Below are 15,932 nucleotides of genomic sequence, written 5' to 3' on the forward strand. Positions count from 1 at the left end.
CTGGACTCTATTTTTTCTTTGGGAAACTTTAAAGGAGAACTTCTGTTTCCTTGGGGGTTACAGGGCTCTTTATTTTGTTTATCTGAGCGTGCTTTTTCTTAGGAAAATGGTAAATTATGAGAAAATTATTCATTTCTTTTAGATTTTTCAGTTTTGTGGATTACAGGTTTTTAATGTGTGCCCTAATGATGCCATTATTATCTTAGATGTCTGTTGTTTCCCACATTTCCTTTCTGATTTGGTTAATTTGTATATTCTCTGCCTGGCTTATAGTTACTTTGGATTAGGTAGCTGAAAATTTTCCCCAGCCCTGCCCCATGGAACCCACAGCCATTTTGTAAATAATCACTTAAACTCAGCCCATTTCTGTGAATCTTTTTGTCTCCATGTGCTCTGTGGCTTTACCTGTGTGCCATTACATGCTGCTTCCCGGACTGCAGGCCTTCATCTCCTGACCCAGCCTGCTTCTTCCCAGAATTCTCCTTCTCTGCTTGTTCTGCCTATATTTCCTGCCTGGCTACTAGCCAATCAGCATTTATTTATCAACCAATAAGAGCAACACATATTCACAGCATACAGAACATCCCACAACAAGGTAGTATCCATTCTGTTAATTATCTCAAAGAATGAATTCTTCATTTCATAGATTCTTTGAATTATTTTCTTGGTTTCTCTGTTGTTGATTTCAGCCCTCGGTTAGATTTCCTGGTGTCTTGGATTTGTTTGCTATTTTTTTTGTTCTAGATCTTTCAGGTGTGCTGTTAAGTTGCTAATATGAGATCTCTTTAATTTATATATGGAGGCACTTAAAGTTATGAACATTTCTCTTAGCACTGTTCTCATTTTGCCCATTGGTTTGGGTACGTTGTGCATTCATTTTCATAGAACTGTGTAATGTTTTCATTTCTTTCTTACTTTGATCTTGACCCAGTTTTCATTCAGTATAGGGTTCTTAACTTTCTATGAGTTTGTAGGCTTTCTTTTGTTTCTGTTTCCCTGAATTCCAGCTTCAATCTGTAGTGGTCAGATATAATACAGTGATTATTTCAATTTTCTTGTATCTGTAGAAACTTGTTCTGTGAATTAGTATGTGGTCAAATTTTGAAAAAAAAAATTCATGAGGTGCTGTGAAGAAGGTACATTCTTTAGATTTGGGTGTTATGTGATGGATAGCTATTATGTTCATTTGAGACATCATGTCCGTTAGCTCTAGTATTTCTCTGTTTAGTTTCCTCCAATAATACTACAGCAACCCCAACAAGGTCACTGCCCCAAGTAGCACAATTCATTTCAGGCCATTGCCTTTCAAATCACCACAGAAGTCTATTTTGTTTGATAATAGAATGGCTAACCCAGCCTGCTTCTTATATCCATTTGCTTAGAAATATTTTGACCACTGCTTTATTCTGAGATAATGAGGTGATGTTTACCTTTGATATTAGAGGTTTTTCTTGTATGCAACAGAAGGATGGGTCCTGATTTCACACCATTCTGCTAGTCTGGATATTTTTATTGAGGAATGGTGTCCATTGATATTGAAAAATATTAATGACAAATGACTGTTGTTTCTTGTTATTTTTGTGGTGGTAGGGGTAGTCTCTCTGTCTCTCTCTTTCTCTGTCTGTCTCTGTGTGTGTGTGTGTGTGTGTGTGTGTGTGTGTGAGTGTGTGTGTGTGTGTGTGTGTGTGTGTGTGTGTGTGCTGGCAAGTACATGAACATACATGTTTTTTCATTATTTGCCTTTACTAGTTTGAAATTGTTTATATCCTCTTTTTACATGGGTGTAGTTAGTGTTATTGGGATGAAAATGTCTTTCTAGTATTTCTGTAGGGCTGGATCTAGAGACAGATATTGTTCAAATTTCACTTTATCTTGGAATATGTTGCTTTTCCCATATATGGTGATTGAAAGCTTTGCTGGATGGTAGGTCAAGAAGGGAAGCAGTATATTGAGTGTTGGGAAACTGAACCTATTGAGTTGGAGAGTTACATATGCTGGAGGGCAGCCTCTCTGTTCTTATTGCTGATGGTGGCCTTCACCTGTTCTTCAGAATATTCTGGCCTGTCCATGAGCAGCAGATATATGTCCAGGTTTTGTTGGTGGTTTCTTATACTTCTGTAATTAAAAACACTCTGCAGTTACTCATCATGGGTTTTAGATGTCTCCCATTTTTGTGTTTTCTTCTTGATCTCAACATTGTTCTCTGTAATGTTTTACTTCTCTGATTTTAATTCTTAGGCTCTCATGCATGGATACCTGTGCACTAATAATCATGAACTCCTCTGTCATTTAGAGGAGCGTACTGTTAGTAAGCTGACCTCTACTATTTAGTATAACTGGTGATAGTAGTCAGGTCAATTTGTTGCAAGCCTGGATGGGCTGACTTTGGTGTCAGCTTCTGTAGTTTGACCTCATTCCTTCCTGTAATTTGAGATCAGCTGCTGTTGCTGGATGTACTTCCTGGTGCTTTAAGAGGCCGGGAAACACTTTGCAATGAAGAATAGTCTCTGGCAAGGATCTATGATGGCTGCTGGGTAGCCAGTGTTGCAAGATGTCTACCAGAGCTGACTGGTAGCATAGCTTGAAGTCTACATGGTCTTCACTACAGATACCAGCTATTGTCTCTTTCCTCAGGAATATCCACAAGGTGGATACAGATAAATGAACAAGATTCATGGGCTGGCCATTATGAGTCCAAATGCATTCTAAATACAAATAAACAAGTTGCTGTGTTATGCTATACTACCAGCATTTCACATAAAATGAGACTTGGAATGATGGAGGAACTATATATTAGCCTCTAGTTTATCACACTTAGTGTAGAAAATGAGCAGAATAACCACTGTGAATTACAATTTTTACAAATGTACATACTTTTGCATTTGCACCCCCAAAACACTAACTACACCCATGTAAAAATTTTTACAAAAGTACATACATTCAAAAGTACTTTATAAGGGGTAAAGTAGTTCAAAAGACTCACTCCTCATCAATGTTATAAAACTTCTTAATTCTGTGCTCCTGGGGACTACCTCTCCATCATCCATGAGTTTTGGAATATTCATGATATACTTATAATCTGAATATTATTAAATTTCTAGAGTTGGTGAATCAAGAGCTGTCATTTTCTGCTCCTTTGGTGGCATCAATTGTGATCTCTCATCTCAATCACACTAACCTTTCCTGCTACATTTCTGGTGTAATTACTTTTTAAATTATAATGATGAAATTTACTTCATGGTACCAAACTTAAAATTCTGAGCTAGAATATCATAACATGAAAGATATAACATAGATGATAGATAGACAGATGATAGATAGATAGATAGATAGATAGATAGATAGATAGATAGATAGATAGAGATACAGATATATAGATATAGATATATTATGTTGGATAACACAATCTTTGTCTTAGATTTTCTATTGCTGTGTGAAGAGACACCATGACCATGGAAATTCTAATAAATGGAGACATCTGATCGGGACTGATGTACAGTTTAAAGATTTTGTCCATTTATATCATGGTAGATAACCTAGCAGTATGTAGGGTGGTAATGATGATGATGCTCGAGAAGGAGCAGAGATTTCTTCATTTTGATCCACTGGCAGCAGACTGAGACTGTGTTTCACACTGTTAATAGCTTGAAAATAAGAGACTACACAGTGTGCCTCCACAGTGACATACTTCCTCCACCAAGGCCACACCTACTCCAATGAGGACATACCTCCTATTACTGACATTCCCTATGTGCTCTACATTGAAACAGATGCATCTATGGAAAACATAACTATTCAAAAAAACACAGTTTTCACACTCATCACTTCAAAATGACCCTATGTGTACAACACTTACAAATCTGCTCACATCATGAAAGAAATCCATGACAGACGAAACAGTGATTGCACCAAAGATTAACTCTGTGAAACCATGGATTTACTCTGTTACTGATAGCAGTGTAGATTTGGGGTTACTCACAGAAGCAAGGGTGACTCAAACCTTACTTAAAGCACACCCCAATATGGGTGATGATCAGGAAGCCAAAACCCTGGAGCTCAGTGCACAACTTGCAGGCAGCCCAACAGGTCTTAGACATCAGCACTCAGAGCTCAGCTGGTCCAGGGTCTCACTCTTTCTATAGAGCTGGGAAGCGCCACTGATGACTCTTGAATGTTTCACCTTTGCATGACAGAGAAAGTTTGTTTACTTTCTGAATATCCTGAACATCTCAGCCTCTCACATGGATGCAAGGATGTTTCAATTCAGAGAAAAGTGTTATACAAAGGAACAAAAAGTAGGGAAAATTGGAGTCTCAGCTCTCAGGGATGAAGGAACATCATTAATTTTTTTCTCTGTGCACCCCTCTGCAGGAAGTCATGACAAGCCTTCACTCTCTGCCTGGCCAAGCCATATTGTTCCTTTGGGACAGCGTGTGGAACTTCGATGTGACTCTCATAGTGTCTATTACACATTCAAGTTGTACAAAGAGCTTGGTAATCCTATCCCTCACATCCAGGGAAGACCATTCCAGAGGAAATTTGTCTTTGAACCTGTGACAACAGAATATGCAGGGACATACAGATGCTATGGATTTAATGATCGTTACCCTTTTAAAATTTCAGCCAACAGTGACCCTGTGAAGATCATAATTTCAGGTTAGAGATGATGTTTTGAGTGCCTTTCATTTCCCCAAATCTCCCAACCTTGTAATTTACAGAAACAGTGTTACTAAGAGATTTGGACTCATAAAGGAATATTTAACACAGTCAAATATATAATGTTCTGGGCATAATAAAATATACAACATCATACATTTTTCTAGTCCCTAAGGCTTCCCTTGTGTTAAATGAGTCAAGGAAAATTGGGCTGGAACTCAGATCTTAACCAGTTGATATCAGGATGCAAGAATATCCTGAATTATTTCAGGTCTGTAGAACTACAAGGGTTGATGTAACAAAAAAAGGGAAAAATTCAGTTGTTGGCCAAAGATATCATCATGAGACAAACACCCTGTCGCTAATGCTAAACATGGATGAAGGGTACAAGTGCCAAAGAATGTACGAGACTCTAAAAGCTGGAAGTCAAAAAATGGATACTTTCTTAGTGATTTCAGTAGTTACTATCCCTGAAGAAACCTGATTTATGCCATTGGGCTTTTCAGAATTCTGATCTCCACAATACTTATATTCTTTTTAAGAATCAAATTTGTTGTAATTTGTTATGTTAGCAACTGGAAAGTAATATAGGAACTCAAGTAAAAAGCAAATTAAGTCACAAAAAAGGGATGCTCTGAGAGCAGTAAGGTCAGGATGCTAATTCATCAATGTGTTGGAGGAAACAATGTTCATGATCCTGGATCAGAAATGCCTTATAGGGGTTTGAATCACAGTGAGTGCTAGAAGTCTTTCCCTCATAACTATGTTCAATACTAATTCCTTTAACCTACCAAGGATTATACTGAATCAAAAGTTGCATAAAGAAGACACATAAAGCAGCCTGGTGGTTGAGCTTGCCATGTTTCCTGCACTTTCCAGGCTTAAAAAAGACAATAGGGCCTATGGAAGTAGTACTCAAAAGACACATTCTCATAACAAGCCAGTGGGAAGATATTGTACTAATCCTAGACTCAAATAAGTAGGAAATGGACACAAAGATGGAGGAGTCTGTGTCCAGAGTAGAAGCAAACAAAAACAAGTAAACTGGAGTACTAACAGGGAGAACAGGCCAGTTGAGGGGAACCACCAGTCTTCAAGGACACAGAGATTTTTGACCAGGTTCATACAATTTTTTTATTCTTAGGAGTCTACAGGAAGCCTTTCCTCTTGGCCTTACAACCTCCCCTGGTGAATTTAGGAGAGACGGTGACACTGGAGTGTCGATCAGAGATTATGTTTGACACCTTCATTTTGACATCATATAAAAATGGAACAATTAAAGACTCTTTCGAGCTTTCTGCAGAACATTATCATGGGGGTTCCCAAGCCAACTTCTCAATAGGTCCTGTGACACCTGATGATGCTGGGACATACACATGCTATGGTTCCTTAAATCACTCTCCATATGAGTGGTCTGAATCCAGTGGCCCCATTGACATAAATATCACAGGTAAGAGCATGTCACCTGCTCATCATTGTCTTTGTGATACAGAAAAATATTCTATGCACTAAAAACTAAGGGATATTACCAGAAAAAAAGGAGTGTAAATACTTTACATAAAGGCAACCTTGTTAATTGTTTTACTGGCATAGACAATGAAAAGAAATACAGAAGAACAGACCCTTGGTTATAACATAAAGCACAGATACAGGGAGGTACAAAGTAGATATAAACAGAAAATGACAATTAGATGAGCATAATATGAACCAGAGAGAATGAAGTCTCTCTACTGACATTCAGAAAATTACTGAATTCTACCTCTATAAGAAGTCTGTCAAGACAGCCAGACAGATCATGTGTCTGACCTGAGTCCAAATACTTAATTGGGCTGTCTTTAAGCCTTCACATAGGTGGAACCAGGAAGGGCTGAAAATTAGTAAATATGGAATGTGTGCTAAGAGAAAATCTACAAAAAGACAGAAGCCTGCATGGAAACTTTGATAGTAGAGATGGAAAAATTATAGCAGCTATTAAATATTTTAAGAAAGAGCTTGTCAGACACATGATATGTCTGGCTCTCTTGGTAGAAGTCTTACAAAGGCAGAAGTGAAAAACAAATTCTGAACTAAGTGCTTAGGAAGCAGATGATAGATCACACTTGAACAGTACACACACTAAGTGGAACAAGAGAGGAAAGATCACCATGCTCAATGTTCAAGAGAAATATAGAATTTTATGAAGTATTATGTACTTTGAAAAGAGAGATTAATTAACAGATATGTTAAAGGATACAAGAATGAAAAATAGAATGACATTGGATTCTAGATTTTTATTATACATAGGATGGCAAAGTTAAAGGTCATGAAATTAGCAAGTGACCAAGGAAGAAAAATTTAATAAAGAGGGATAAAAAATAAATGAAAAACATATGACATGGAGGAGGAAATCAGGGGAATAAAGAGATCAGCAATGCTGTACAAGGGAGGAAAAAGGAAACTGTATGAGGATAATATAATGAAGACTGTTACTTGGTATGCTAATTAAAACAAAATTATATGAGTAACTCTAATTGAACCCATTGACTTGTAAAACAACTGGAGAAAAAGTGAAAGTATAGAGAAGAACAATTAGAAAAATGAGTGGGATTAGTGGAAGTTTAGGAGGAAGAAAGAATAACATTAATATTGTTAATAGTATCCATCTATAAATATATGTAACAGCAATTTTTAAAAAACATTAAATGATATAGTTCAATTTCAAAAATTAAGAAATATTTTCAAAACAAGCATAAAAATATATTATGCATGCATATGAATATTTCATTATGAAGGTTATTGCTAGATAAAATTAATTATGCTCATAAAAACATACTTTAAAAGATAGAATGAACCAATGCCAATAGAGGCAGAAAATGTCAATGAGCAAAAGTTGGCATAAAATATTTGAGTACCAGTGAGGTCATAGACTAAAGATGGTAACATAAAAATTGAGAGTATGAGAGAAAGAGAGGAGAGGAGAGATGGAGACATAGAGAGGAGGAGATGGTAAGAGGCAGAGAAAGATCAAAGAAATAGACGCAAGCAGAGGGAACACTGAGGATGAATGAACACTGATAACTAACTATCGCTGCCTCTTTTCTTCAGGTTTATACAAGATACCTACTCTGTCAGCCCTGATGGGTCCTGGGGTGATGTCAGGAGAGAACATGACCTTGACCTGTTTCTCTGACCTTCAGTTTGACATGTTCCATCTGTCCAGGGAAGGGGTGCCTGAGGGACATGAGCTGCCTTCAGTGCAGAACAACAATGGGACATTCCAGGCCAACTTCCTTCTTGGTCCTGTGGTCCAGGCAGGGAACTATAGATGCTATGGCTCTTTCAGGAACTCTTCCCATCTGTGGTCAACCCCAACTGACCCCTTGTACATTCTTGTCACAGGTAAGAAAAATTCATATATACCTCATATCTTGTGACTGATGAAATACTGAAGCCATGTTTCAGAATCCTCCAATAGATGATAGAGAGAAAGTAGCATTGGGAGCTACAAAGGACTGCTGTGAGTTCTAATGTCATGTGTGTGGGATTAAACATATATATGTGTGTGTATGTTACATTTATATATGTGTGTATGCATATGTGATGTGTATATATGTACATGTATGCATATATATATATATGTGTGTGTGCACATATGTCATGTGTACATATATGTGTGAATATGCATAGCTTTAGCCATATATGTAACAATAATTTTCAATGAAAAAGAGGCTATCAAATTAAGAGTGGTGTGGGGATATGAGAAAGCTTGGAGGAATGGTTGCTGGGAGGGACTGGAGAGAGGAAAGGGATGGGACAAAGAAAGATTTATATTTCAACTGAAAACCTTTTTTAAAAAAATCATGGAATTTGGGACTTGGGAGCAGATTACAAAGTAACAGACAGACATCTGCCTGAACACGTCTTATACGACTTATATGCATCCATACTGGGATATCTATGAATAGAGGTAGATATTGTAATGTGTCAGGACAGACATATTAGGGATGAGGTTCATATCAGTTTGGGCAGAGCAGAGATGGAGCAGCCCTCCCGACTTCTTGCTCACATAGATCTTCCCACAGCAGTCCTATGAATCATTCAAAACTTGAAATCAGATGAGAGAGCCAACACCTAGAAGCAATCCACTAAATGTCATCCTATAACTCTACAGGCTCAGCACTAAGAGGTGGAGTGGGTGGTGGTCATTGTCCAAATTAAAAACATTCCTTAAGGGGAAGGAAGACAGCCTCTGATGAACTTTCTCCCTCTCCTGTCCCCTTCTCTAGTTAACTCAACAAGAAATTGCACTTCATGCACAGAAGTAGACTCCACAAAGGGTGAGTAATTGATTCCTCTTCTATTGTGGAAGCTAAGAGACCCAAAGCTCTTTAGTTTATTTCTATTTCAACTCCATCTTGCTCTGTATTCTTATCATCATCATCTCCCCTCTCTGATTCTTGAACTCTTCAACATTAGATGTTATTTAGAGCAGTATGGGAAATTTAATGACTATTCATCTCTAATTTCTATACCTGAGACCTTGGTGAGTGAAAAGGAGAGTAAATTTTACTCCCTTCTCAGGATCAATGAAGTTCTCTTTCTAGCTCTGTTCCTCCTGGAGAGGAGGTGATGGGGCCTGAAGAAGGAAACAAGTGAGCAGAAGGGAGGATTTTATATAAAAATACTACTTCTGACAAAATAGCCTTGACTTCCATTTTTCTCTACAAGAGAATTCAATGTCTAGTTCAAGGTGTTGTAGAAGTAGAAGTTGCAAAGCAGCTTAGCTGAGCACTGGTGACAATCTCAGATGGAGAAACTGAACACATGATTTACATATAGGGTCCTGCAGGTTTCTGCCAATAGCAAAATGTAAATATATCCTTGGATCTGTGCATTCTGCCATAGTCAATTTACTAGTAACAACATTCCTAACACTGACTCTTCTCTGAATAATTACCAATTGTCTATACTACCTTGGCTAGGGGTGGGACTTCATGTTCATCTCCAGTCCCCATGCTAAGATTTTCTCTAACTTGAGCCTGCACTGGTCATGGAAATGCAGTCAAAACCTCTTGTGCAGTTCATATATGTGTCTGCCCTACTGTGTCCAGAGACACTTGCCTATAATTGTTCATGTATATGTATATTTGTACATATGTGTGTTTATTCCAGATTTATAGATACACATATGTGGTGTGTATTAAAATACTATACTGAGCATATATATATATATGTGTGTGTGTGTGTGTGTGTGTGTGTAGTGATATATATCACTACAATATATCAATATATAGACACATACAACAGAAACAAATATAATAATCAAAGAAAAAGAGAATATCAACTTAAGAATGGTGGGTTATATGGGAAAATTGGAGTAAGGATACCTGGGAAGTGCTAGAAAGATGCAAGGGAGAGAGAAGGGATATAATTTTATATCAATTAAAAACTTTTTAAATAAAAACAGATGAAGTTTAATGGGAGCATCCCAAATAGTTCTGACCTTGCTTGGCCAGACACACCAGGACATCGTATGTATATACAGATATAGAAAGTGGTCAGGAAAGACTCATAATGGATGAGGTTGAGATCAGTTGGGTAGAGCAGAGATGGAGCAGCCCTCCTGATATCTCAATCACATAGATCTCTCCACAGTATTCCTATTGTCTCATCACAACTTGAAATCCAAGGACAGAGTGCCAGCCTCTAAGCAAACCATATGAAGGCCTCCTATGACACTGACACTCAGAACTAAGGACAAAGTGGATGCTGGTCACTGACCAACCTGAAAGGACTTTACATAGGAGGAAGACAGACAGCATCATTGACAACCCCCCCTCCTCTTCCCATTACATGGTAAACTCATCCAGAAATTGTTCTTCCTGCACAGAATGAGACTCCAAAACTAGTGAATAAATTATTCCTCTTTTTTTATGTAAAACTGTAGTTAAACAAACCTCTTGGGGTCATGTGCTCTGTCAGCTGCCTCACAGCTCTGTAAAGTTTGCCCAGTCACTTCTCTTCTCTGACTCTCAAACTCAGCAAAATCAGAAATTATTCACTGGCACCATGGGATCCATGGGGACTCTCAATCCCTTATGTCTTGACTTGAGTCCCCTGTAAGTAAAGAGAAGGGGAAATTTGACTCCCTTCTAAATAACAGTGAAGTTATAATTCCTCTCTATAGTTCAGAAGAGGGATGATCTGGCCTGGTAAAGGTAGGAAGCAAGGGGAACATTACTAACTTTAGAAATAATATCTGTGATGGAATGGCCTTGACTTCACTTTTTTCCTTTGGAAGAAGTTAATGTTGGTTCAGTGGTGTTGTAGATATACTAGTTCCACGGGAGATTCAATGAACACTGATATGAATCTCAGATTAAGACACTTAACACAGGACCTTTACAATGTGTCCTGCCATTTTTCTGCCAGTGCCATAGGGGTGATGAGATTGAAAACTTAGGCACAAGTCACATGAAATAGAATTACTTACAAGTAAGGTATAAGAGATACAAATTGATGTTTCTAGTTATTAGAGTCTATCGGTCAAGGAATTTTGTAAAATGACAATGGCATTGTATCAATACTTTCCTTCTGCACAGTGCTTCATGGAAGATGAAAGACAGCCCATCCTGGATTTTATACACTGAAGCCATAGGAACATACAGCTAAACTATATGGCATTTGTAGTGTAGGCAGAAACAGAGCCCAGGTTATTCTGGAATGTTCCTCCTTACTTCCATTCATACCATATACAGTACATGTTATATTAATTCTTAGAATTACATTTTAGAAAATGCAGAACACATAGTCATAGGACATTTGCCATCTAGATCAATATTTCTTAATACTTGATTTGCATTATTTTTTGACAATTTCAACCAATGGGCTTTAATCATATACACCCCCTTACTCAAATCCTCCTGGACCTACCTAAACCAGGTTTTATCTCTTTTGTCCATGAAGTTCAATTTGTGATGCACATATATTCGAGAATGTGTAGCCTCTCACTGGAGCATGGTCAAATTACTTGTCACAACTCTTTTGAAACTGACTCTCCCAACAGCTATCATTTGCTTATAGCCCCTTGACTAATGGTGGGACTTCATGAATGTGGCCTCAATGGATGCTAGGATTTTGTCTAGCATGCACATGTACTGTTCTTGTGCATGCTGTCACATCTGCATTTGAATTCATCTATGCAACTTTCTTCTTGTGCCCAGTAGATACTATTTCTTTTTAATTATCATAAACCTTTGATCCATCATTTCCACAACTAAGACTGAGACATTGTAGAATTAGATGTCATGTAAATGTCATATTTAGAGCCAAGCGTTCCATAGTCTTTTATGCTCTGTAGTGTGGAGAATTTGTGTTCCCCAAAACATTGTGGACCCTAATAAACTCATCTGGGGTCAGAGAACAGAATAGCCACTAGATACAGGGACCAGAAAATGGTGACACTTACACCTTTAATCCTAGCATTCTGGAGGCAGAGATGTGACTGGATTTCTGAGAGTTCAAGGCCACACTGGAAACACCCAGGAGTGTTAACAAGAGCTTTAAATCCCAGGAAGTGATTGAAAGCAGAAAGGTATATAATGCATGAGGACCAGGAACTAGGCTGGTTAAGCTTGTAGGCTTTGAGCAACAGTTCAGCTGAGATCCATTTGGATGAGGACACAGAAGCTTCCAGTCTGAGGAAACAGGATCAGCTGAGGAACTGGCGAGGTGAGGAAGCTGTGGCTTATTCTGCTTCTTTGATCTTCCAGCGTTCACCCCAATACCTGGCTCCAGGTTTGTTTTTATTAATAAGATTATTTAAGATTCATGTTACACTGCACTTTGGCTATTGTGGGTACCTGTATTGATCACCATATATTGCAAATATAAACTTCCCTGCTGAGGTTTGAGGGATGCATTAAAATAGGGATCCAAAGCGAAGTCATAGGAGCCAGTTTAATACTGTGTGCATTTAGCAGAATGAGAATAGTAGCGTCTTCATCAAGAATCTTGTCCTAAAGATTAATAATATATTAGTTATCCATCTATAAATAAATGTTAGGCAATCTATTACAGGGATCTTATGATTGTCATCATATTTATTGCATTCATATGTTCCATCAGATAATCATGGGCTCCTGTATATTCTGATTAGACTGTCATTCTACGTGATGGTTTTCTTGCTCATTTTTCTCATCCATTCTTGGTGCCATGCAAAAAGGAATGTATATGAAGAAGGAAGTGAGTGTCATCTGAGTAACATGAGAAACTGAACCTGGAGGAATACAGGTGTGTGATCTTCATTTACTTGGGCTAGTACAGGGACACTGATGTGGGTCTTTGCAGAGAGAACAGCTGAGCCCTTGTTCTTTCCCTCAGTTCTCAGAGCAGTGACTAATTCTTCACTGTATATTCACATTCAAAGCAAACTAATATCTAGAAGAAGGTTTTATGAAAGAGAGAGCACTAAAGAGAAAACTAGGAGCATAGAGGAAGAAAGAGATCGGGCTGGAACATAGAGATACAGAACATCTGGTTCTCATGTATGGGAGAAGAGAAACCTTGGGTTTTTACCATATCTCTCATTAATAAATTGGTACTTGAAATGAGCATGCAAAAGTACTTTCTTAGATGTAATTAGTTACTCCTATGCTCTAAAAATGCAATATCAATGACCAAGGGTATGAAATGAAAAGAATTTGGAAGGGATAGGTCCTCATGAACTCACACTTTCCCATGAAGGTTGAGTCCTACATCCCCTCATACTGCACAAGAATATGTTCATATAAAAGCACTCAACATTTGCCTCTTTTTAGGACCCTGAAGGAAAATAAACGCAGAAAGTGACATGCACAGAATTTGATCAGTGGATCTTCAAACAGCAATTTATCAGGACCAGTTCCTCACAGCCCAAGGAAGACTCCACATGTATCAGGGTGTGCATGGGAGTTATGAAATGACGAGCTGAGATCAAAGGTTGTTGGTACCCTATGAGTTCTCAAAGAAAGATATCAGGAATTCTTCTCTAAAGACCACAGCTCTTTTGGAAGCAAAAATTAATAGACGTAGTGAAATAATTGCTCTAATCATAGGATAGAGGTCTCTAACTTTGGCACCATTTGTCATTATTCTGATATGGATCTTAATGTGGATTTCCTACACTTAAAATGCTATGGTTCTCACTTTTCCTTTGGAGAGAAATCAAACTATAATATGATATTAGACTTGAAATGTTAAAGCCTGCTAAGGGTTCATTTTTGTAATTGCCTAATCTTGCACAACTTTAACAAAATTTCTTTGCATGTTTCTGTAAATTAAAGCTTGCTGGGTACCAGATGACCTTCTGTTTGCCTGAAGATAGAGTGTAATGTTAGGTACTCTGCCTTTAAAATCCCCTGATTGAGGTGTCTTGGGGCTGCCTTTGGGAACCCCAAGTCTCAGGTATATATCTGGTATCAGTATGTGAATAAAAACCTTTGCTTTCTTGAAATTTATTAATGATCAGAGAGGTGAATCTCTGAATGAGCCCACTTCCATAACGCTATGATCCTGTAAGTAATCACAATATCACAATACCTTCTTAGTTCAATAAAATAGATCTGTCTGGTTCATTTATTGGATCTGTCATGGGTGCCCTATCTGCTAGAATCAAGAGATGTATACTCTCGTTTTACCAGAAACATTCACAAAACCTTTGTACACACTAAAATTCTTAAATTCAATTTTGTTGCTGTGATAAAAGCCCATGATCAAAAGCTAATTGAGGTAAAGGGTTTCTTTGGCTCACATATCTTAAATATGCCAGGTCACAATCCATTGAGGGAAGCCAAGGCAGGAACATGGATGAATGAAATGAAACAGATGCAATGAAGATTCACCACATACTTGAATGTTCTTCATGGCTTGGTCAGCCTGCATTATTCTGCAATTGATGATGACCTGTCAAGAAGTAGAACTACCCATAGAGGTCTAGGCCTTCCCACATCAACCTTGTAACAAGAAAATTCCCAACAGATTGCCTCCAGGCAATTTGTGTGGATGCATCTTCTCAACTGATAGTTCCACTTCCCAAATGACTATATCTTGTTTCAAACTGACAAAAATAAATAAGTAAATAACTGGGACACTACCAAATAGGTTCTCTTTTGCATTTTCTTTGTTTTGATATATGACAAAATGTGTTTGTTAAATGAAAAAGAACAGCTGAGCTATTCAACAGATTGTCTTCTTGTCCTATATTACACTGATTTGAGGGTCAGTCAACTAATGTCTCTCCTAGAAGCAGACATCTTAGCCTTAGTAAGTACTTAATTTCCAATGTGCCATTGCATAAAGAAATGTTGATAAATGATCCCAACTTATGCATCACTGCTGTGACATTATCTTTTGTACACTCTGAAGATAAGTTACTCTCACTGGTTTAATAAAGAGCAAACTGTCTCATAGCTAGGCAGGAATAGGTTAGGCAGGAGAACCAGACTGAGAGAACACTGGGAAGAAGGACACAGTCACCATCTAGACAGAGAGAAAGCAGGATAGTGAGTAGAAATAAGGGAAACTAAGCCACTTAAAAGAATGTAGATTTAAAAATATGGGTAAATTTAAGCTATGAGAACTATTTAGAAACAAACTTAAGCTATCTGCTGAGGTTTCATAATTAGTAAGTCTCCATTGTTTTTTAGGGAGTTCACTAGTGGGACACAAACTTCTTCCTGCACATGGCAGAGTGTGAGCATGATAGAGCAAAAACAGTACAACCCAGTCTTATCTAAGTTTTGAGAATATAAGCTAGATTCCCGGGTGTGATATTTGTAGGTGTATGCTCCTGGGTAATTTTCTGAGACTCGGGTTTTACATTTATCATTTGGGGACCATAAGATCTAACTATGATTATTGATGTGGGGAAAACATTCACAGTACTTGATTTTTGTTATAGTGAAGTCCTTTATCAAAGGACTTTTGGCAAAATATTGAAACTTATTCAGGTCTTAAAATTAAGAGTGAATCTATACTAACAACTAGTGACTCATCTGGACTTTGTTTTCCATAACTTGTAGTTTTCAACAACCCAAATCAAATAAGGAATCAATGGTCAATCCATCCATTTATTTACTATTAATAAGTACATGTTACAGTAAGTGATGTTTTCTAAAACTTTCTTAAATTTAATAGATTTAACAAAAGATAAATGTGTTTATGACTCAGATATTAGTTTGTTCAATGCAGATATAAAGAAGTGGGATTTGCTCCATACACTTCATTAGATAAGAAGCCCCATCATTTTAATTTATTTT

The 15,932-nt window shown here is 37.6% G+C and overlaps 1 protein-coding gene across 1 annotated transcript in view; it reads left to right on the forward strand.

Moving 5' to 3' along the window:
• The first annotated feature begins 4,022 nt into the window (after nt 1-4,022).
• LOC102923502 (killer cell immunoglobulin-like receptor 3DL1) overlaps nt 4,023-15,932 on the forward strand; it is a 47,579-nt gene continuing 35,669 nt past the window's right edge. The window contains exons 1-4 of the mRNA XM_076563076.1: nt 4,023-4,086; nt 4,372-4,656; nt 5,801-6,106; nt 7,741-8,034. Of these exons, the coding sequence (XP_076419191.1) occupies nt 4,023-4,086; nt 4,372-4,656; nt 5,801-6,106; nt 7,741-8,034 (949 nt within the window). The remainder of the gene's footprint in view (nt 4,087-4,371; nt 4,657-5,800; nt 6,107-7,740; nt 8,035-15,932) is intronic.

Source organism: Peromyscus maniculatus, chromosome 1 (assembly GCF_049852395.1).
Source record: "Peromyscus maniculatus bairdii isolate BWxNUB_F1_BW_parent chromosome 1, HU_Pman_BW_mat_3.1, whole genome shotgun sequence".
Taxonomy (NCBI): Eukaryota; Metazoa; Chordata; class Mammalia; order Rodentia; family Cricetidae; genus Peromyscus; species Peromyscus maniculatus.